This window comes from Abramis brama, assembly GCF_963993115.1.
Source record: "Abramis brama genome assembly, chromosome: 2".
Taxonomy (NCBI): Eukaryota; Metazoa; Chordata; class Actinopteri; order Cypriniformes; family Leuciscidae; genus Abramis; species Abramis brama.
The window spans coordinates 37,609,049-37,631,224 of NC_139964.1; the positions used below are offsets into that span (position 1 = coordinate 37,609,049).

General features: G+C 36.5%; 3 protein-coding genes across 10 annotated transcripts in view; 1 reads left to right on the forward strand and 2 right to left on the reverse strand.

The window, feature by feature from the left end:
• Positions 1-862: 862 nt before the first annotated feature.
• On the reverse strand, positions 863-3,711 carry spcs3 (signal peptidase complex subunit 3). The gene is made up of 5 exons (XM_084107287.1): positions 3,429-3,711; positions 2,950-3,025; positions 2,553-2,627; positions 2,290-2,405; positions 863-1,076 (listed from the first exon to the last, which is right to left on the reverse strand). The coding sequence occupies exons 1-5, from the start codon at positions 3,569-3,571 to the stop codon at positions 944-946; spliced, it is 543 nt and encodes a 180-aa protein (XP_083963413.1). The 5' UTR covers positions 3,572-3,711; the 3' UTR covers positions 863-943.
• Positions 3,712-4,640: 929 nt separating this feature from the next.
• Positions 4,641-16,749, forward strand: asb5b (ankyrin repeat and SOCS box containing 5b). Of its 4 annotated transcripts, none has more exons than XM_084105771.1 (8): positions 4,677-4,949; positions 6,139-6,377; positions 9,329-9,408; positions 9,535-9,642; positions 13,084-13,234; positions 13,345-13,479; positions 13,615-13,806; positions 16,082-16,749. In XM_084105771.1, exons 2-8 carry the CDS (start codon positions 6,254-6,256, stop codon positions 16,207-16,209), a joined length of 918 nt encoding a protein of 305 aa, XP_083961897.1. In that variant the 5' UTR covers positions 4,677-4,949; positions 6,139-6,253; the 3' UTR covers positions 16,210-16,749. The 4 variants fall into 4 exon arrangements, with proteins under 4 accessions (XP_083961895.1, XP_083961897.1, XP_083961896.1 ...); XM_084105770.1 differs by having other exon boundaries at positions 4,730-4,949; positions 5,710-6,377; XM_084105769.1 differs by lacking the exon at positions 6,139-6,377 and having other exon boundaries at positions 4,641-4,949.
• Positions 16,750-16,847: 98 nt separating this feature from the next.
• Positions 16,848-22,176, reverse strand: part of wdr17 (WD repeat domain 17) — a 48,128-nt gene continuing 42,799 nt past the window's right edge. For all 5 annotated transcript variants that reach the window (XM_084105768.1, XM_084105767.1, XM_084105765.1 and 2 more), the window contains 5 exons: positions 20,673-20,775; positions 20,471-20,572; positions 20,285-20,380; positions 18,674-18,857; positions 16,848-18,556 (listed from right to left, as the gene is read on the reverse strand). In XM_084105768.1, the coding sequence (XP_083961894.1) occupies positions 18,437-18,556; positions 18,674-18,857; positions 20,285-20,380; positions 20,471-20,572; positions 20,673-20,775 (605 nt within the window). In that variant the 3' untranslated portion in view covers positions 16,848-18,436. The remainder of the gene's footprint in view (positions 18,557-18,673; positions 18,858-20,284; positions 20,381-20,470; positions 20,573-20,672; positions 20,776-22,176) is intronic.

Sequence of the window (22,176 nt, forward strand, 5' to 3'; positions counted from 1 at the left end):
GAGTAGTACCTGCGTGACTCGTCATAGACATAAACAGAGAGAAGTAGCTCCGGCTACAATGTTCTTCCGCAAGACGCATGCAGTTCTGTTTATTAACCGCTAGAGCGCCAAAAAGTACGGCAGCTTTAAAGATCATGTTCCATGAACATATTTTGTAAATTTACTACCGTAAATATATAAAACATTTATTTTTGTGAATGAATGCAGCACAATCGCGAACATAAATGGACAACTTTAAAGGCGATTTTCTCAATGTTTCGATTTTTTTTGCACCCTCAGATTCCAGATTTTCAAATCGTTGCATCTCGGCCTTATATATTGTCCTATCGTAACAAACCATACATTAACGCAAAGCTTATTTATTCAGCTTTCAGATAATGTATAAATCTCAATTTCAAAAAATTGACCCATGTGACTGGTTTTGTGGTCCAGGGTCACATATTTGTTTTGTTTTTTTTGTTTAGCCGAAAGGCATCATTAAAACTGAGCCAAGCAGTTTGAACTTGAATAGGAGTGTTGAACCCCACTGAATTTTTTTTTTTTTTCCAAAAAGTGAATGATTGTGCTTCCTTTAATTGGTTACATGTACTTTTGCTCTTGCTTTGTGAGCTCTTTAGTTATAATAATGAAAAACTAACATTTTAGTAAGGACCAAAACAGATTATTAACAAAAATATTCTTATCCACACAAGACAATTGTGAAACATCAGAGAATTATTTTCCAGATGAAAAAAAATTTATCAGGATCCTTTTTTTTGGAACGAGAACAGTAATGGCTACAGTACTGAATATGACTATCAATCTCTTGAAATATTAGTATGTTCTAAACAATTTCTTAATCCACAAAAACAACAGTCACTCCTTAAAACAATGTGTCAACTTTTATTAAAACCCGTACAGAGCACAACATTTACAAATATGGTTTGGGATGGACTGGAACAGTTCAGTAGCTCTTTGCCATTTCATATGATTCAGGGAAGGCGAGACTCTTGTGTCCAGATCCCATGACCAATGGCAGGATTCCAGCATTTGGCACCACATTCCATGAGAGAGTGAGAGTGATGTTCTTATTTGCCCTGTGTTTGGGAAAAACAGAGAGATATCAAAGAGATGTCCATTTCTATACTTTTCAGTTATATATGTCAAATACTTAAATACAAGTAGTTTAGTTAACATGAACCAGCAATGAACAATACTTCTACTGCATTTATTAATTGTTGTGTTCATTTCAGCATTTACTATCACATCTTTAAACTCAAAAGTATCATTAGAGAATGCACTGTGAAAAAACATGAACAAAGAATAAAGAATTGTATTTTTATTAACTAGCATTAACAATCATTAAACAATTATGTCGGAAAATATATTGCTAATTGATAATGTATTAGCTAAAATAAACTAACGTTAACAAATGATGCCTTATTGTAAAGTGTTACCCAAATATCTATTCCAAATGAGGTTTACACATTGTCAATATTCATTTGATTTTAGTTCAACTTAGCAGATGTGTGTTTTATGATGTTTCTCTTATTGTTTTACTTATGAGAAATCTGATTGATTTTTCAAATCAAATTGTCATTTGAAATTCATTCCAAATGCCAGATCTTAAGTGTGTTATGACTGAAATATGCATGGCTCATATTTCAGTCATAATAATACACTTAAGATCTGATATTCAGAAATAATTAAATTGAAATTAAATTTTGAATAATTTTATTTGTACAAAATGATATGTGAAAATTATACATACAAATTATAATAGAAAGTTTGGGGTCAGTAGAATTTTTTCTTTTATGGAAAGAAATTAAGTTTTATTCAGGAAGGATGCATTAAATTGATCAAAAGTGACCGTAAAGACTTGTAGTGTTACAAAATATTTTTACTTCAGATTCTATTCTTTTGAACTTTCTATTCATCAAAGAATTCTGAAAAAAAAAAAAAAAAAAAAGTACACAACTGTTTTCAACATTGATAATAATAATAAATGTTTCTTGAGCACCAAATCAGCATATTAGAATGATTTATAAAGGATCATGTGACACCGAAGACTGGAGTAATAATGTTGAAAATTCAGCTTTGCATCACAGAAATAAATTAGATTTTACTATATATTCACATAGAAAACCATTATAGAAAATAAATGCAGCCTTGGTGAGCAGAAGAGACTTCTTTTAAACATTAAAAATCTTACCAATCTTTTGAACGATTGTGTGTGTGTGTGTGTGTGTGTGTGTAAATATGTGTGTATATAAACGGCACAGATGAAATACTCTGAATAAAGCAACTAACCTTAAACCATTCCCATCATCAAAGAAGAAATACTTGGATTTAACTTCCTTCAGGTTTAGTTTGGTGTTGTCACCTCTCAAGACAATCTTGTCCCACAGAACCACCTGGTTCAGTGCCTAACATGGGATAACACGGTACTCTTTATTGATGTGAAAAACATAAACAGTTCTAGTACATACAACACAACAAATACCCAGCTCTCATTCACATAGATTTGTAAAGCCTACTGACTCTCTGGATATACTGAAGTGGTAAAGACTTACATTGCTTTTGGTTGAATATTCAGCAGTCAGGTAAAGAAAGAGCTCCTTCACATTCCAGTCAAATATTGGCCGCAGATGTAATAAAGTGGTTAAAGCAAATAATGCAAATCTAGTTCTAGGTGTAAACTGCACTGCAAAGCTGATATGGAAGCTGCATCTCAAAAGTGGCTCATATTAAACAAAAAATGCATTTACAAAGACTGCAGAATGGTGAACCGAGGTGGCATAAATGCATTTACACAGGAAAAACTTTTATAGAAATAATGCTAAATATGTAATTAATACAGAAACGTGAAATAATAAATAACAATTATTCTGAACAACTATGGTGACTTTTTTCCATCAACATGGAGATAACTGTGTGTAGCACAGCAGTGCTCTGTTCTGTCAAAAGGATATTAGCAGAAAGGTCAAATGTCACGAAGCCCAAGTCACTCCTCTCTCGTGGTCCTGTGAAGTCGTCTACATTTTTACTGGAGAAAGAATGAGACAAAAGATATCAGCTTAGATATGTGTGAAACACAGATGTAAAAGACGAAACTACATTCAATCCTGCAAACTGACAGTACCCACACATTTAAAATGTACATTGCCCACAAATCCATATTTTTGGTCTATTAAGCGTCTCAAAATACTGTTGAACAAAAGCACAAAAATAAGATCTTTCTATTTAACGTTAATTAATGTGCACAGCTGACGTGCGCCACTGCTATTGGCCACCAGCTCAGCATCTGCAAGTCTCATATGCTGCAAAAAAACATGATTCTAGATGGTCGGTGATGCCTAACGTATATCAAATATATATTTTAATGATCTTAACATTGATTTTGTATTGATCCTCTGGTCGCAGGCTCAGAAACAGTGCCGTTAACTTACATCATGACTTTGGAGACGTGTATATCCACCGGTACGCTTCTGTCTTTGAAAGCTGTGGTAATGAAGCACCCGAATGTGAGCGCTGCCATCACACTGAGAGAGAATGCAAAGAGCGAGTTTGCCCTCGACAATACCGTATTCATGATTCAGTCTAGTTAACAACTAACAATGCACTGCGAAAACAAAGATATAAAGCTCCGAGCGGAGGTTCAAAGCAGGAAGTGAGGCCGTTAAAATATGATTCGGAAGCAAGACCTACTTCCTGTTTCATTTTAGAAAGTACACATTGCCACCCAGTGGTCAGGAAGTGACATTGCATGAATAGTCAAATAGCAACGGGCACAAGCTATAGACCTTATTCACAGCAGCGCCATCTTTGATTTTTAATGGGAATGAAAGCGAGACTGTGAGGGACAGACATGCATCTCTTCAATGGGCTGTACTGTTATTTAATGTGTTTTTGGATTGTTCTGCTCATGAAACACTGGGAAAATATCTTTCCAAGATATTTCAGTTGACAAAAAAACTCCCGACAATATAAGCTGTGGAAAATTGTAAGTAATCTAGGAGCTTTATACAGCTTTTTACAGCGGATGCCATTGGAAACAAGGCAAGACTATCCCTCACAGCCTCACTTTCATACCTGTCATGGCGCTGCTCTGAATAAGGTCTATAATTTTTTATTTTAGCACATTTATGCAACAGTATACACAAAATGCCAGTGTACATAGCAACAATTCATAACTACATTAAATAGGCCAACTATATAAAACTGCATTTTATTAAAAATATTACAATTCTTTGCTTTTTTTATTGACAATGTTCTTCAAACAGGTGCTGTAGTCCTTGGTCTACTAAAGGAAATGAATGAAATTTGACTTAGACCTTGAATCATTTCATGATATAGCTCCCATGGATCACATGATCAATCAAATACTACTGGCTTTATCCTGGTAACTCAGGATTAATCATGGCCGATTGTGAACAGGGTATTTCTAAAATGGCTATGGTAAATAAACAAAAATACTTTAAATCATCTGACACTGTTGTGTTAGCAACAATAAGTTAAAATAAAAGTGTAATGAAAACAAAACTGTCACAATGTATCATGAGACAAACATCCTAACAAATGACAACAACACCTATTGTTATGTCCCAGTCAAGTGGCCCATTTTCCACTAGCTAAAAGTCCAGCTGCCTTATCTCATTCCTACTCTGAGCCCAGCTGTCTTGGGGAATAACTGGGCCAGTCTGGCATATGATCCCCATCATCGACACATCTCTGGATCCTATTCCAAAACATTCACAGTCACTGAGCAGCAGCAATGACTGAGATTTTGGAGGAGCGGCCATTCGGCTCGCAGTATAGCAAAGTCTATCTCTCGATTTTTGTCCTTTTTTGCTTCAAACTTTTTGTCAAGATCAGCTTAAACATACTGACCCACTTCTATGCGGTTAAAGGAAACCGTAAGGAGGCGGCCCGTATCGCAGCTGAGTTCTATGATTTTGGCCAAGGGCACAGTAAGTAGGCAAGATTGGGATATATTGGGGATATAGTTTATACTTTGGAGTCACTATAGGGTGAGATCACTCTCTGGGTTTATCACTCTTTATATCTCTTTGTAAACACTGAAAAAAAGTTGACTTGTTGTGTAAAGAGAAAGCTTCTGGAGCATGGCACCAGTTTGTAACACTAAGAAAATTGGGTCAGTGTTCATCTAATGCTGAGTTATGAAAATCGCTTTCTCTTAGTATTTTGGCATACATGGCTGGGTAGACTTTAGAGACAGTTAGAGACAATTGGATTAGGGTTTGGTTTAGGGTCAGTTGCATGTAATTATGCATAGTTTACTGTTATTATAGTAAGCTATAGGCTAACTTGAAACAAGGACACTGTTTTTTTTGTTTTGTTTTATTTTACATGAAAATGTTTGGTGCAATTCACTACAGAAATAGTAATCCATCCCTCACATTTATTCAGTAATCTATATCTCAGATGGTCACCTTATTTTAAGGTGACATAATTACACATTACATGTTGCTACTGTAGTAATAACAGTACATTATGCATAATTACAAGTAACTAACCCTAAACCAAACCCTAACTGTAACTCTATAGTAAGTAAATGTAGCTAGTTAATTAATATTAGGCTACTCTGTACATGTGAGTGAGTACAATGTAACTATGTCACTTCAGTTAAAGAATTCAGTTAAAATGTAGTGATTTTGTCTGGAAATGCTGTTCTTAACTAATTTTTGTCTTTTCATCCCTTTTTATCAGACTACTTTGCTGCCCTGTTTATCATGATCTTAATAACATGCAAATGACCTGACTTCAAATGCTATACAAACTGAATGAAAGTCAAGGGACAAGGGATGTACAAGGGACAAATCCTTTAAAAGTCCTGACTCTATAACTAGCTATTTGTGTCGGAATAACAGTGGCACTGTTCTAATCTTAACTTGCGATATAAATAGACAAACGGGCACGGACATGGTAGCCTAGTAGGCTACTATGGTAAAGATTCACCTCATGAATATTAATTTAGTTCCGTGACGTGCGACCAGTAGGCGCAATTGAAGTAACAGTCTACTATGGCAAAGGCTTGGCTTATGAATATTAATTACGTTACGTGACTGGATGCTCCAGAAAGATTACTAAGCAACGTCAGGGTGAACTTATTAATATTCATATGCTAAATCTTTGCAGTAGCCAACACGACTCTGCTGAGGTCTGAAACAACAACAAGCCGAGTAGCCAATCAGAGAGAAGCGCTATGGTCACACTCGCTGTGTAAAAAGAAAGACACTGACCTGATGCAAACATGACAGAAGTTCCCTGCGGAGATTCCGAGAACTCAGATAATACTCCCAAGAAAAGAAAGCGAGAGGACGTCGAGGGTTTTTCTGCGAAAAAGAAAGTGCGCTGGGGTATTTTGATTAGTCAAGGTGAGTTAGACACGTGTAAATAAATGTGCCTTTATAGTTGCGCCCTGCTGTCACATTGCAGTAATGCATTTGTATAGGGGCGAGCCTTCTATAGGCTAATACAAATAATATTGAAGTTAATATTAGATAATATAATATGAATTAATAATTAATAAGAATTAATATGACATTTTTAATATTCATTCTTGTTAACGTTATGTAATTCTAATAATGTTAATATCAAATCATCATGAATATTGTTTTATATGTAACCTGTGTATAGATACATTAATTATATATTAGCCTAACCTTATTAAACAAACAAAATAAGACTAAGGAAAGATATCAAGTGCATAATTGCCAATAAGTGTCATTCAGACGCATACACGCACACATGCAAACACCAATGGAGCAGAATGAAGTGAATATGAAACATCAGTAGCCTATTATTGGTAAATTATTATTTCAAGTGTTGGATAAAAAAAAAAAAATCTTCCCAAGCTTGATTATTCTTTCTCATATTTCCCGCAACCCAAAATACAAAGCTGACTATTTGCAGACCATGCAACAGTATAGCCTAAGAATAGGAACGTACAAATAGTCTCAAATTGTGTACTTGGCCTAGTTGTTAGTTAAAGGTAAAACTCTGTTTTTATTGTTGCACACAGCTACGTTTAGTCATTCTTAGTTGGAGTTGGTGATATTTAAAGCCTCTTTACAAGGGCATTATAGTTCAAGTAAACACAGCACACTATTAGCGGACTCCTGCATCATGCATTAAACATAGGCTTTTACCCTAATGTGTAACTGTTTGTTTATTAAGGGATGGATTGCTTTATATTTTTACAATACACCATATAATTGAATAGGACTGTCTCCCTGATAGGGAGTCTATAAACAGGGAAGTTACAAGTAGTCCTAGTCTCCGTGGAGCTCAGCTGTAGTCACATGAACAGAACAGGATCTGAAATATTCATGAAAGCTCTTAGAGAATATCACAATAAAAGACTGCTTGCAACCAGCGTTCATACTGAGAAGCGCCCATCAGGCAACAACCTATGTTTCTTGATCAGAAAAAAAACAGGGCTATGTCACTAATGAAGTAGTTTTAAAATGACATGAATTCTTTAAGCGCACAAGAAAACACAAAATTGCATAATAAAAAACAGCATAGTAGTCTAGTATCATTGTAACTGACTAAAGCACAGCTGTGACCTAAAGCTCCACATGCCACTCTGGAATCTCAGTGGCAGTAACCCATCGCCTTCACTCAGCTAAGCTAGAAAAGAGAAGACGGCTGCTTTTTGCACCCCGAGATGATAGCCGTCCTTTCATTTACAGGCTATGGCGTATACGTATCAATGGCTAGATGTGCCGTGGGGCGACGGAGACATGGGTATGTAACGGAAGCTCTTGTTCCGTTCTAGCTCTTAGGCCGTGTTCTGTGCCAGGAATGACAGTTGCAGAGGGCAGCTTTTGTGGCTAGATTGAGCTTATGCTAAATATAGATCTCTGAGTAGATATATCTCTGGTTGGAGCTGCTAGCACTGTGTGTATTATGGTATTAATAATTGTTCTGTGCTATCCATACGATTATTCTTCTGACTAAATAGAAAAGGCCATGTTGTAACTGTAGTTGTGTTGTTGCTACTGTGGCCAGTAGGTTGATGCAGTTGTTTAATTGAGGAATTATCCAATTGCGCTCCGGGGACTTTGCATGGATGTGTTAGGGGGCCTGTGGAAAATTTGAGAGAAAATTTGAGAGAAAAATATATATATTTAACAATTTTTGTTATTTTTGGAAAATTTTAGAGAAAAATATAAATAAATAAAATATTATATATAAAAAATATATAGGCTATATTTAACAATTGTGTGTTTTTTTTTTTAAACATAACATTTAAATGTTATGTTATTAAAATAACATTTAATATTTTAACATTTAAATACAATATTTATCAAATTAAATTTTGAAAATCCACTATATGAAAAAAAGAAAAAAAAAGTTTATTTTACATAATTTCTAACTTGTAAAAAAAATTGGACTGAGGAAGTTTAAACTTATTTTTAAGTTGCAAATAGGATGCAAACTGATCCTCCGTATAAAGATCTCACATACAAAGTAAGTAATCCATTTCCCAATCCATACATAAGTAATCCAATCCATACTGAAAAAGAAAAATAATTTAGCACAAAATTACTGCTCCCCAATTTATTAAAATGTTTGCTTTTTTGAAGAGTAATGCTGACAGAGAGGTCTTTGACACTGACAATTCTTCCGCTTGAACACGTAATGGAAAAGACATGCCATCCAAAATCCCTGGCATTTACTGCCCTGCAATGTTTAATGATTGGAAGTCAGAGGCCTCCACATCCAGTGGGTTTTTGTAAATGGGCTTTTGCCTTGTAGTTCCATTTGAGAGATAAAGTTATCTCAAGTTGTTTAAAAATAAATGCATCCTGCCTTTATTGCTTTTATTCCTACATACAGATAAAGTAAGTCCGAAATCCAAATTCTTTCATTTTCATTTTGTATTACAGCAACACGTTCAATTAAATGTCTCAACAGCTGAAATGAATCACCTGTATTGTATATAGAGAGCTGATAATGCAGCGATTCCACTCACAGGCTCTTCTCAACAGCTGTCAATGGGCAGTGTCAAAATCACACCACTCTCACTTTAGAATGTACTGGGAATTATATCAAGTTCAACTGTGGCTGAGTGGGTGTATTTAAAGCTCTTGAATTTCATGGTAGTGCTTTTGTAACTGTTGGTTAGCTTTTAACTACAGCAAATTATGATTGCTGTAAATTATGTTAATGTAACATTGGATAATTGTTAATTCCACCTTTTTTGGGCTTGTTTTGTGGTTTGTTTTTCTGAGAAGAAATCAGTCATGGGAAATAATTGGGTGTCAGTTCATTGGCTTATTAATAAGAATAATATGACCTTTGTTCATTCCCTTCTCAGGTTCATGGGCGGATCGTTCTCCACTCCATGAAGCTGCATGTCAGGGTCGACTTCTGGCTCTTAAGACTCTTCTCTCACAGGTTTACAAACATATACACATACAATAATGGAACAGAAAAAAAAAAAAAAAAAAAAAAGAGATACATTTAGTAACTTTTTAAAGAAAAAAAATTCTATATTGCTGTTTTTCTTCTCCATATTACCAGGGTCACAATCCAAATATCATCACCATTGATCACGTGACTCCGCTACATGAAGCTTGTCTGGGAGATCATGTAGCATGTGCCAGGGCTCTCATAGAGGCCGGTGCCAATGTGAGTTACAGTTATTAAACAGCATATTAAAGACTTTTCGGCAACCTTACAACAATTATGAAACAAAGTAATTATTGAAACAGCAAAACACTGAAAATATAACATTTCAAACACACAACAACTTGCCCCAGTAAAAATCACAGCTACCCTGATTATACATTTATGAAATATACACTTGTCCTGAGTACACAGTTCAATCTTTTGCTCAATCGTATCTTCATTATATAATTGATCCTTGCTTGAATGTCTGCCAATGTGATTTTATTGTGTTTGCTTGTTTACCCAACAGCTATAGCAAAAGTATGATGAAAATAGAATTTATTTGAAAGAAAAATTTTAAACACAAACTTTAAACCAGAAATCTGGAACCAATTGAACCAATTATTTTTTAAAAAGTATGGAATTAATATTTTATCTCCTAACCATAGGCTATAGTTACTGAGATACAGTCCCTGTGATAACTTCCTGTGTGACAACTAACCCCAGCCGCCCCTAATTGTTTTTTTTTTAATGTTTTCCTGCTTTTTGTTTATTATATGTTTAGCCCTTTCATGCATGGTCACTAACTACAGTGGACAGCTATTCAAAAAGCCCTTCCTTGCGTATAAAGGGTTTTGATGGCATAGTTGCACATCAACCACTAGAGTGAACACTAGTGCATCATCCTATACACTGCCACCCTGTGGCAAGCCGTTGTATGTGGAATTTTTTTCTCCAAACCAAGATGGCCGACAGCCAGTCAGAAATTCTCTGGAAGTTGCTATGGAATATCCATCCATTCCTTCTATCCTAGGAGACTCTTGCAGGTAAAAAAAAAAAAAAAAAAAAAAATTGTATCATAAAGTAACATCTAGGGAGTCATATCATTGTTTCATTTTCCTAGTACTGATTTTAGATCGGTAGGAAATTCTGATGAATCATCTGTCCGCTAAATTGGACATCATGCATCACTAACTAGATCAGCTACAATTCATACTATTACTGTGACTGTTCTGGAAAATATCTGCAGTAACTTTTTTGGCTGTAAATAAATGTTTATGGTATTATAATGTAATTTGCAGTTAAGTCAAAAAAGTAATCTGATAATGTAATGCACGTTACTTTTAATGCGCTACCTTACTCGTTACATCAAAAGAGTAATCTAATTACGTAACACATGTTGTAATGTGTTACCATAGATTGTTCTATTATTGGGAGATGAGAGCGCGTTCATCTTGCGTTCGTCTTGTTAATAAAAAAATATTGTTTATTTTCTTTAGACTATATACAATATCACTCAATATTACACAACTACTACACATTTGCTGGTGGTAAATGTAATGCCGTAAATTAGACCTACCTGTCGCAACATTCCCTACTCAGTCTTTTTTTTTAAAGAACATTTTTATTTACATTTTTAAGGTAAAATCTACATATAGTTCCCAACGAAAGTATTGTTTAGTGTAAAATTTGTTGAAGATTAGTGAACAGGTTGTCGATTCATTAAATGATAAGCTATTTCCTCACAAAAGCTGTTTATTCACTGTAGTGAAGCCTCTCCTTCATTGATATCCATTAAAAAAAATAAATGTAACAACCTTTCATTGAAGTAAAAGGATAATCACATTATGAAATAAATGTTTTTCTCCAAAACAAGTTGGCCATAATCATTGCCACCCTTTTATTAAATACTTTTTGCAACCTCCTTTAGCCAAGATAACAGCTCTGAGTTTTCTCCTATAATGCCTGATGAGATTGGAGAATAACTGACAAGAGATCAGAGACCATTCCTCCATACAGAATCTCTCCAGGTCCTTCAGATTCCCAGCTCCATGTTGGTGCTTCTTCTCTTCAGTTCACTCCACTCATTTTCTATAGGGTTCAGGTCAGGGAACTGGGATGGCCATGGCAGAAGCTTCATTTTGTGCTCAGTGACACAGTTTTATGTTGATTTTGATGTCTGTTTTGGATCGTTGTCCTGATGGAAGATCCAACCACGGCCCATTATAAGATTTCTAGCAGAAGCGTTCAGGTTTAGATTTTTGTTGGTATTTGCTAGAATCCATGATAACATGTATCTGAACAAGATGTCCAGGATCTCCAGAAAAAATAAATAAATAAATAAACAGGCCCACAACATTAATCCAGCTGTGTATTTAATCATGGACATGGGGTACTCTATATCCCTGTTTGCACCAAACCGATCTGGTGACTTTGCTGCCAAAAAGCTCTTTTGTTTTTGTTTCGTCTGACCAAAGAACCAGGTCCCTTTTGAAGTTCCAGTCATGCCTGACAACTGAATATGCTGGAGTTTGTTTTTGGATGAGTGAGGAGGATTTTCCTTGAAACCCTCCCAAACACCATGTGGTGATGTAGGTGCTGTTTTGTTTTTAGGCTTTCTGACTCCAAGACTCAACTAATCTCTGCAATTCTCCATCTGTGTTCATTGGAGAGTCTTCGGCCACTCAAACTTTCCTCCTCACCGTGCATTAATACAATATAGACACACGTCCTCTTCCAGGCAGATTCGTAACATCTTTAGTTGATTGGAACTTCTTAATTATTGCCCTGATGGTGGAAATGGGATTTTTTAAAATGCTTTAGCTATTTTCTTACAACCACTTTCTATTGTGTGAAGCTCAACAATCTTTTGCTGCACATCAGAACTATATTCTTTGGTTTTACTCATTGTGATGGATGATTAAGGTAATTTGGGAATTTGTGTTTCCTCATATTTATACTCCTGTGAAACAAGAAGTCATAGCTAGATAATTTCATGTTCCTAGTCACCCTGGTGTGCTAAAAAATCTTCAGAGATACTTCAGATATATTTTACTCATAAAAAATTCTAGGGATGCCAATAATTGTGGCCAACGTGTTTAAAAAAAACAAAAACAAAAAACGCTTTTTATTTTATAATGTAATTTTCCCCCCACTTTCAATTCTTTTACTTCAATGAAAGGTTAGAGTTTTATGATTTTTTTTTTAATGAAAGATCAAAAGGATAAACAATGCAGATTTATTTTTACAGCCATCTTTGATCATATTTAACAGGGGTGAAACAAACTCAATTGCGTTTCCAATAATTTAAGTTTTACTATATTTGAATATATTTAATAGTTTTCACATGATTTTATATAATTTTATTAATTGGTTTGTTAAATACACAGTATTACTGTGTTATTACTTTATTATGATTAATACAGTTAGTATCTCTTCAGTTAAAAACAAAAACACAAACTGTCCACTTAAGTGGACATCTGAACATCTTTGGATATGTTTAAAAAAAAAGTTCAAATATTGTTTTCCATGTCCTAAGAGCAATAAAAACACAGATAAAAAAAAAAAAAAAATCCTGACCAAGGTTGTCATAATTCATGCATGAAAGGGTTAGAAGAAGACTCTGCTCAGATTGATCAGTTTGTGCGGATTGTGCTGTTAGCATGTTCTTGTGCATGGCAGGTAAAAGCCACGACCATTGACGGTGTGACCCCGCTGTTTAACGCCTGCTCGACAGGAAGTTTCACCTGTACAGAGGTGCTTTTGGAACATGGAGCAAAACCACAGGCAGAAGCATGCCAACCTTCGCCCATTCACGAGGCATCTAGCAAAGGTAATCAAGTAGTTCTGCTTTAATCTAACCATAAAAATCCATTGATTTGAATGTATAGCATTCACAGCAGACTTTACAAAAATATAAACATAGATGTGTTGCTGTTTCAGGTAGGGCAGCATGTATAGAGTCTCTCATCTCGTGGGGAGCAGATGTAGATTACAACATCCCCCATCTAGGAACACCTCTCTACATTGCCTGTGTCTCCCAACAGCTCCAGTGTACGCAGAAACTTCTGGATGGAGGTGAGCTCATCAGACTACTGTTCAAACCAAACAAAAAATTAATTGTTTGGTGTATTTTTGAGTGCTTAGGTCAGGTCTTCTCACCTTTAGTTCTGTTCTTGTTTATTTGATCACAAAATGATCTGTTTTTCATAGGAGCCAATGTGCAGAAGGGCCGTTTCCTGGACACTCCACTGCACGCTGCAGCACAGAAGGACTCTCCAGATATCATCAGACTGCTACTAGAGTTTGGCGCTAACATCAACGCTCGCAACCTGGAGCTGCAAAGGCCGGTGGAGACAGCGCCACCCAGCAGTACGGCAGAGTCTGTGCTCCTTCTGTATGAAGGTAAGGCTGCTCAGTTGATTTTGATACCTTTTGGTTTTTCTAGTTATGAAGTTCAGAAGAATCAAGCCCATTCAATGGATTTTTTGGTTTTTCAATTTATTTATTGACGTTATTAGTGGAGATTTAACAGGAATGAGATAGGGAATGGGTTCAAGACATGATCATGGTCGCTTGAACCTGGGTCCTCTGTGAATTTTGAATGCAACTTTAAAAAAAAATGGTATCTTTGATGAAGTTGCATGATTAGGTTTGTCTAAAATATTGTTTGGTGCAGAACCCATTCACATGCTAAATTTAGTTAGTCCAAAGTTGTATCTTTTGTACATTATACAGTTGTAATTGAAATTATTTAACCCCCATTGCAAATCAGGTGTATTGGCAAAATGTACAGACTTTCAGCTGTTTGCAATGAACAAATCAAACAAAAATAATTGAAATACGTCAACACAACAAATGTTTGAAGTGGTTTCCCCAAATTCAACTGAAAATGCAACTTTTAATGACTTCTGCAGTCTCAAAATTATTCAACACCCTGAATAGAATCCCTCACAACAGCGCAAATCTGCAAAAGAGGTGTTGTCTCAATCACACCTGATGCAACTAATCAAGGGATTCATTAGTTGCACCAGGTGTGCTTGTGCTATAACACATGAAATATCTGAACTGGCAAGGTTTGTTGAGTGTCACGTTTGATTGCATGTTATAAATATGGCTAAGTAAAAAAAAAAAAATGGTCCAAGTTAAGAGAAGATAATGCTCTTCACAAACAAGGAACAGGATAAAAAAGATAGCCAAGGCACTAAGGCTACGTTTACACGGAAACGATCTGAAGAGAAAACGCAAAAGTGATCACTTTTTATTCTGCGTTTAGACGAGCGTTATGGGGGGGAAATCTGCGTGCATTCGGTGACGCAAAAGTGTGTGAAATTCAATGTAGTATGCACTCCAGGCGGCTAGGTGGCAATGTGAAGCATTGATCGGTGCCTTCACTGTCTAGCAGACTTTTGCGTTCTTACCGTTTAGACGGAAACGCGACGGTGGAGCGTTTTTAAGATTTCCACTCTGGAGGGTGGTTTCACTTTTTTGCGTTGTTAAGCCCCAAAAACGCCGTCGCCGTCTAAACGAAAGGCACATCTGATAAAATATTTTTACGTTTTCACCCGCGAGCGTTCTCGTGTAAACAGGGCCTAAATGTTTATAGAGACACTGTTGGAAGCATAGTTCGCAAGTTCAAAGTTAAAGGAACAGTGGTTACACTACCTGGACGGGGCAGAAAAAGGAAGCCATCAGCTGCTGCAACCAGATTTCTAGGAAGGGATTCTTCTCGACTGTAAAAGACCTGCAGCCAAAAGACTTAGTGGCAACAGGCACTGAGGTTTCAGCTTGCACAGTGAGGTGCCTACTAAACTGCATGTGACCTGCAGCGTGTGAAAGACAAGATGGATTCATTGAAGTATCAGGAAATCCTAGGAGAAAACGTCTTGCCATCTGTGAGGAAGCTGAAGCTTGGGCGTCATCAGACCTTCCAACAGGACAATGATCCCGAGCATACCTCAAATTCCACTAAGGCCTGGAAGATTCTACAGTGGCCATCAGTCACCTGACTTGAACCCCATCTCTGGTGGAATTTGAAGAAGACGGTTGCAGCAGCAAACCCAAGAATATTACTGAACTGGAGGCCATTGCTCATGAGGAATGGGCTAAGATTCCTCAGAAATGCTGCCAGAAGCTGGTGTCCGGTTATTCATCTCGTTTGCAGCAGGTCACAACAACAAAATGGTGTTCTACTAAGTACAAAAGATGCTTGTCATGAAGGGGTTGAAAAATTTTGAGACTGCAGAAGTCATTAAAAGTTGCATTTTAAGTTAAATTTGGGGAAACCACTTGAAACATTTGTTGTGTTGAGCTATTTTACACAGCTCAATTACTTTTGTTTGATTTGTTCATTGCAAACAGCTGAAAGTCTGTACATTTTGCCAAAAGACCTGATTTGCAATGGGGGTTTAATAATTTCGATTACATCTTGTTTTAACCTATGTTTTAACCCACTAAAATTAAATAAATTTCTGCAATAATATGTTCATTGCATATTTAAGACCACATTTGATGAAAAAAACATTGAGTTGAGTTAAATGGGTGAAAACAATAATAAAAATATGTTTTTAATATAGGCTAGGATTTGAACATGGGTCCCCTTGTCCTTATACTTTATGAAATACTTATGAAAGTTGTCAGACGTCTTTTTTGCTAACTTTCCCTGTCTTTTCCTGGATAGCCACGCCACAGTCTCTGTGTCAGCTGTGTAGACTGAGTATCCGAAACTATATGGGCCGATCCAGACTGCACCTGATTCCTCACCTCAAACTGCCTACTCTGCTCAAGAGTTATCTCCAGTACAGATAGACTCTCAACTTTACTCCACAAAGCCCCTCACTCCTTTTATTTTCTTATATTAAGTGCATTAATTTACAAATAAGGTCATCAAATTTTGTTTGTGACCACCAACGCACAGAAAACACTATCACAAAAGCCATTCATTTCACTTAATTTAAGTTCAAATGTTTATTTTTAAATACTTATATTTTTGTGCTACTAATGAACATCAGTTATATTTTTGTATATAATCACAACATTAGTGTAAATTTATCATTTGTGACCTGCACTATATAAGCTGCATGCCTAATATGATACAAATATATCACGTCAGGGTGAAATCTATTTTTTATCACACTAATGTAAAAAAGAAGAGGATAACTGTTCAGAATTCACGAAATCTGATGCTATCAATATTTTCACAGCTTCCCAAGCTGCATCATGAACTGTTTAGAAAATAAAACCACTGGTGAGATTCAATGTAATGCAGTACTTTTGCTAATCATTTTGTTGCCAAAACAAAGCATGATAAGATATGTAACATAAATAAAGACAAATATGTAAAATTTGTCTCATTGGTCTCCCTTTTCTTTGCATTGCAGTTGGTACTGTATTTGAATCATGTTCAATGTAGTGCAATACCCATAAGCAAAAATAGAATAATACAATTTCCTGTACACTTGATATTTTTAATAGCAATTATCAAATCATAGTCACAAAAAAGAAGGTAATTGCCTGTTCTTATACATCTCGCCTTGCGCTTTTATGATATCATCAGTCAAAATAAATAGATGAGACACTTGAAACATGCAGAATTTGAAAAGGTCCTGGCTAAATCAGATGCATGACTCAACTCCAGGATCGATATATAACTGTTTAACTGTCCTCAGTTGCGTATGAACAGTGATCATATGAATATGTTATGTACACCCATTTGAGCTTGGATTTAGATGTAAATTCTACAACAAAACTATATACAAATAAATACATTTCACAGTGCATTTCACATTTGATGAAAATAGTCTCTCTATCTGGTTTTTCTAACATAAAACTTACATAAAATAATTCCATTTTATATACTCAGCTATGCGTGACAACCATTGCAACTGATGATTTTAGCAATACAAATGACACTTTTTGTCTTTAACTTCAGAAATACACTCCAAATGTATAGCTATGTATATCAGCATACATGTCTTACATCCTCACTCCATATGTGCACTTTCTCAGACTTATTGCCTAAGTTCATCTAAACACATTTTGAATGTAACAGCAAGACTTAATGTCTATTATCGCTTCGTAAATAATGTTGCCATAGTTTATGAACATAAATATTACACCTCTGGCCCCAGAACTGCTCTGTAAAACCATTCATAATAGTTACTGAATGAAATGAAGAAACATTACAGTAAATAGTATTATTACAATGTTTTAAACTCTTAATTCTCTTATTTGGTTCTACTAAAATAAGGTGTATTGTACATTCAGTCCATATATAACAGACAACAGACATGACAAACGGTTTCAGTGTCAAAGCAGCAAAACTAACACGTCTCTTTTCATGAAATCAAATGCGCAAACAAACAAAAACGTACAGATGAATGCCCTGTACTCAAGTCTTGAAATAAAAGTTACAAAACATTCAGAATGCTTGATGCAAATGTTTACACTCCATAATACCATTGACAGTGCCAACTAAACCAAGTAGAATTTCAATCTTTGCGCTATAGGCCACAACTCTAAGACCTGGACATAACACCTAAACCCGAATACCTGACCACGCTTGTGATTTAGGAAGAAAGGCATTAAATATCCTGCTTCATATGTAACATTACTGTATCCAGCATAAATCTCCCTTTATAGAGATTTAACACGTAGTTCTGGTGCTTTAAGTTTCATCTTGCTTTGCTTGCCTATGATAGTAGTGCATCAGTCTGTGCATTTCTTGTCGACATGTATAAATATCACACTTGCATTTGTGCTGTGGGTCTTACTTGTGGCCTTGTGTATCCTACTGTATAATCACTACAGCAGCACTTTTGCTGTGATTCTTTGCATATGAACTGCAACCCTGAATGTAATAAGCACAGCATGGAATGGCAAAACTTAAAAAAAAATATGATTTGAACAATTGGACATTCTGCTGTTTTATTACATATACTTTCTGAGAAAAAACAGGATTGTCGTCCCCTTTCCAAACGCTGACATTTCACAGTCAGACCAGGCAAAATACTGCTCACATTTGTTGTATTTGTGCTCAGAAGGGGTTGAGGCGTATACCCGTCCCTAATGGAGAGAAAGGGTTCACTTTCGCCCACATCAGGGCATCATTTAGTGAAATGGCTGATTTGCCATCTTCCAGGAAGAACGCTGGACCCTGCCAGGCAAAAAAAAAAAAAAGGCAGATGTAACTGCTCTATCTGCAGCAGTACAAGCAGATGCACAAAGACATTTATTCAACTCTAAAATTCAAGTCTACCCACAAGAAACCCACCTGTATCCTGAGGCCAGTGAAGCAGGAAATCTGGACGTCAGAGTGGCTGGGCAAGTTGGAGCCAGTGACATAGTCAGGACCCTCTAGGCCCTTGATGGGCTCCTCTCTCATCCGACTCAAGAGCTGACTGTACTCCGTTTTCTGGGCCTCAGATGGTGGCACACATGAGGTGTCATCTGCCGCTCTGTGTATGCATAGAGAGAGTGCAAACAATAGATTACTTTCCAAGTATCTTCAGTTGTCAGCATAAATGTTAGATCTTTTGTAAAACCAAAACCAGTTGTTGTCTACTGCATACAGTACATAGGCAGCTTCCTACTAAAGCCCAAACTTTAGCTGTGTCTCATTTTGAAGGCTGCGTCCTCCGGAGGCTACATTTCTCGGCCTCATGTGTCACCAATAATGTCCTATTTCAGAAAAGTAACCATTATAAAATTGACTGTTATTCCTTGTTAAGCTTAAATTGTGGTAATTTCTTTATGACTTTGATGCTGCCTCATTTCAGTAAAGTAACCATTAATGGCGTATGCAGCCAACAAATACAGACACATGCGCTTTGATCTTTTTTGCACTAATTAGTTACTGTCCCGAGACAGTAGAGTAGAGACTGAACAACTACAATAGACAAGCACCCTGTTAACAAGTCAATGTGTGAGGCATTTAATAGATACCCGTAACTCTTGTTTAAAGTCGTGTTGATACAGAAGTGCCAACAAATCTTTTTATTCCATTTTAATGTACATCCGAGTGTAACGGACTGTCAGAAATGTAGGGCAGGGACTTTTTTTAGGGACTTGTGGGCATTGCTTTAAAAAATGGGAGCATGAATACAAGCTTGCAGGTGCGGGGTTTAAGCTGACATCAGTCTGTCCTTTTCACTAGAAGTTAGTTATGACTGATTAAAAATTACGGGTCAAAAAAGAAAGAAAGAAAGAAACATACACAGAGGAATCGTTCACAATAAGACCTATACCATGCATTTAGAAAATAGATAGGGTGAATTGTCATTTCATGCCGAATTTAAGAGTATAAACTACAAAGACATTTTTATTGGTCATGACTTTGATTAAAAATTATGGGTCAAAACAAAGAAAAAAAGAAAGAAAGAAAAATATACACAGAGGAATCGTTCACAATAAGACCTATACCATGCATTTCGAAAATGGATAGTGAATTGTCATTTAATGCCGAATTTAAGAGTACAAAGACATTTTTATTGGTCATAACTTCCGAGAAATAGCACAGACAGACACTGGAGTTGGAACTGTCTAGTGTGCATGTTTCAACCACCTGTGTCCGCTCATGCTCTCAAGTATACTTTGATAAACCATGTGTCCAAATGTACACATATGCTAAGTGTTTACGACAAAATTGAAGTATATTTTGGGCTTAAGGTAGCAACCTAACTGCAGTGCATTTTGGGATTGCTTTGTCCATGAGGTATAAATACAATGCTGGCTTGGAAATTGTTCAAAATAAGGTATCTTATAATTGTATTGTATGCTGCATACTGTTTGGAATAGCCAATGATGCTTTAAAATACTGACTAAGTAGGTCTTGATACAGAGCTGTTGTTTGTTATGAATTAGAGTAATGTATTGTGGTACAGACTTGAGGGATTGTGTGCAGGCTCTCCAGGCCTCCAACTCTACAGACAACTGCTCTATCTGCAGTGGTACAGCCACCTCTCTTCTCTTCAGCAGCTGACTGATGGAGGATAATAGAGTGAGAGAGAGAGACATTACTTGTGATCACCAATAACTGAGTTACTTGATATAAATCCCACAGTTAACATACCTTGTGTATTCATACAGTGCTGGCACTATACTTGAATACTGTCTCCCAATGGCTAATAGTGCACCAATATACCCACAGAGAATAAGCAACTCATTGCGGTCTCTAGCCAAAGACAGAGAGAGATAATGAGATGAACATATAATGCAAGCTACTATAAATTACATCAATGACAGCTGTTTTTGAGGCAAGGTCATTGACTTACTCACTACACTTTGGAAGAATAAGACGGTCTGTTCTGATGTAGCTCAGCAGGTCTAGGATGTGGTACACTGAGTCCACCGGCCAGTCAGGAGAGCTCAGCTGCTCTATGAGGGGAGAGAGAGTCAGTAATAAATTGTTGGTCAAATTGACCCTTCGCTAAGCCACGCCCGAAAACCGCCACAGGCCAATCGTGGCTTAGCAACCGTAACTAGGCGCGGGAGGTCTGGCAAGCTTTCGAGCGAGAGGGAAACATGCCGCGTTGTGCGTATGGATTGTGCAAATCTGATACCCGGTATCCTAAAAGTTTGGACGGGGTGGTGGATTTTGTTCCCTTCCCGAAACCTAAAACCCAAGGGGAGAAATGTCGGGCGTCATCTTCATTTATATAGCGTTTTTAACAATGTAGATTGTTCCAAAGCAGCTTTGATAATAGGAAATTAAAAGTAAAGTGTTTTGGCTTTATAGCAGCTCTAGAATAAAGTTATTGTCCAGCTCGTGGATCAAGCAGTGTGATTAAAGGCAAGACGGAGGCTCACTGACATAACTTAACGTTACTTAAAAATATATTTCAACATTTTGTTAATCGACGGCCAAACCGTTAGCTGCTACCCCAATCCGATCGCGACTCTCCTGTTAGTTCTAGTAAAAGTAAAAGGTAACTTAGTTAGTAAAAGGAGGGAACATCACGGGGCTTGCCGGAGATCTCCAAGGAAAAGGTTGGTATGCAAACTTAATCAGTTCATAACAGTAAGTTAGTCCGACGTGTGAGCAGTAACGTTAGCCTGGCGCGCTAAAAATATAAGCGGGAGAATGTTATCATTGCAAAGTGGTCAGGCTAATGTCTTGTGTTTATTCCACGATACATATGGATAAGCTGTTTGTTTTATAAATATTAGAATATTTTCAAATTTCACTTACCCTGCTGGGCATTCACATAGCTGTTCCTCAAATTTGTGTGTTTCCCATTTGAATGGTCAGCATATGAGGCGGCTGCTGCTTGCGCTGGGACCTAACGTTATGCTTTAACTTCAATTTTGATGAAATTATTCTCTAATCGTTTGCATATTATGTCGTGGATATAGCCCTCGAATGCATACTGCAGTATTGCACTCTCATATTTTCACCTGTTTGCCAAAAATGACTAATTATCTCCTTAGGAATGTCTGAAACCAGTGCATACATACTGTAATAGACGTGCCAGGCGCAAAAGCTTGACAGGCGTAGCAACAGTAACTAAGGAGGGTGGGGCTTAGCGAAGGGTCAAGACCTTTAAAAGCTTCCTGTTATGATTTTTTTTTCTCCCATTTTCAACTTTTAGTGTGTAATGTTGTTTGAGCATAAAAAAGGTCTGCAAAGTTACAAAGCACAAAGTCAAGCACAAAGTTATTCTCTATATTAGTATGCACCACTGTTTCTGAACAGTTTTCTTCTGGGAACGTACACATCACAATATCTCTCATTTAAATAATTCCCACCCAAGGCATATACAAAATAAAGGGATGAGG

Bases quoted from the DNA above. Each gene is read 5' to 3' on its own strand.
- spcs3 (XM_084107287.1), bottom strand. From the start codon at position 3,571: ATGAATACGGTATTGTCGAGGGCAAACTCGCTCTTTGCATTCTCTCTC. The intron at 2,628-2,949 runs ATCCTTTTGACA...ACTTTATTACAT, and splicing joins CATTTGACCTTTCTGCTAAT to CTGCGGCCAATATTTGACTG. The intron at 1,077-2,289 runs GTTAGTTGCTTT...TCCCAAACACAG, and splicing joins GATGATGGGAATGGTTTAAG to GGCAAATAAGAACATCACTC.
- asb5b (XM_084105769.1), top strand. From the start codon at position 4,754: ATGACTGAGATTTTGGAGGAGCGGCCATTCGGCTCGCAGTATAGCAAA. The intron at 9,643-13,083 runs GTGAGTTACAGT...TGTGCATGGCAG, and splicing joins TCATAGAGGCCGGTGCCAAT to GTAAAAGCCACGACCATTGA. The intron at 13,480-13,614 runs GTGAGCTCATCA...TGTTTTTCATAG, and splicing joins GCAGAAACTTCTGGATGGAG to GAGCCAATGTGCAGAAGGGC.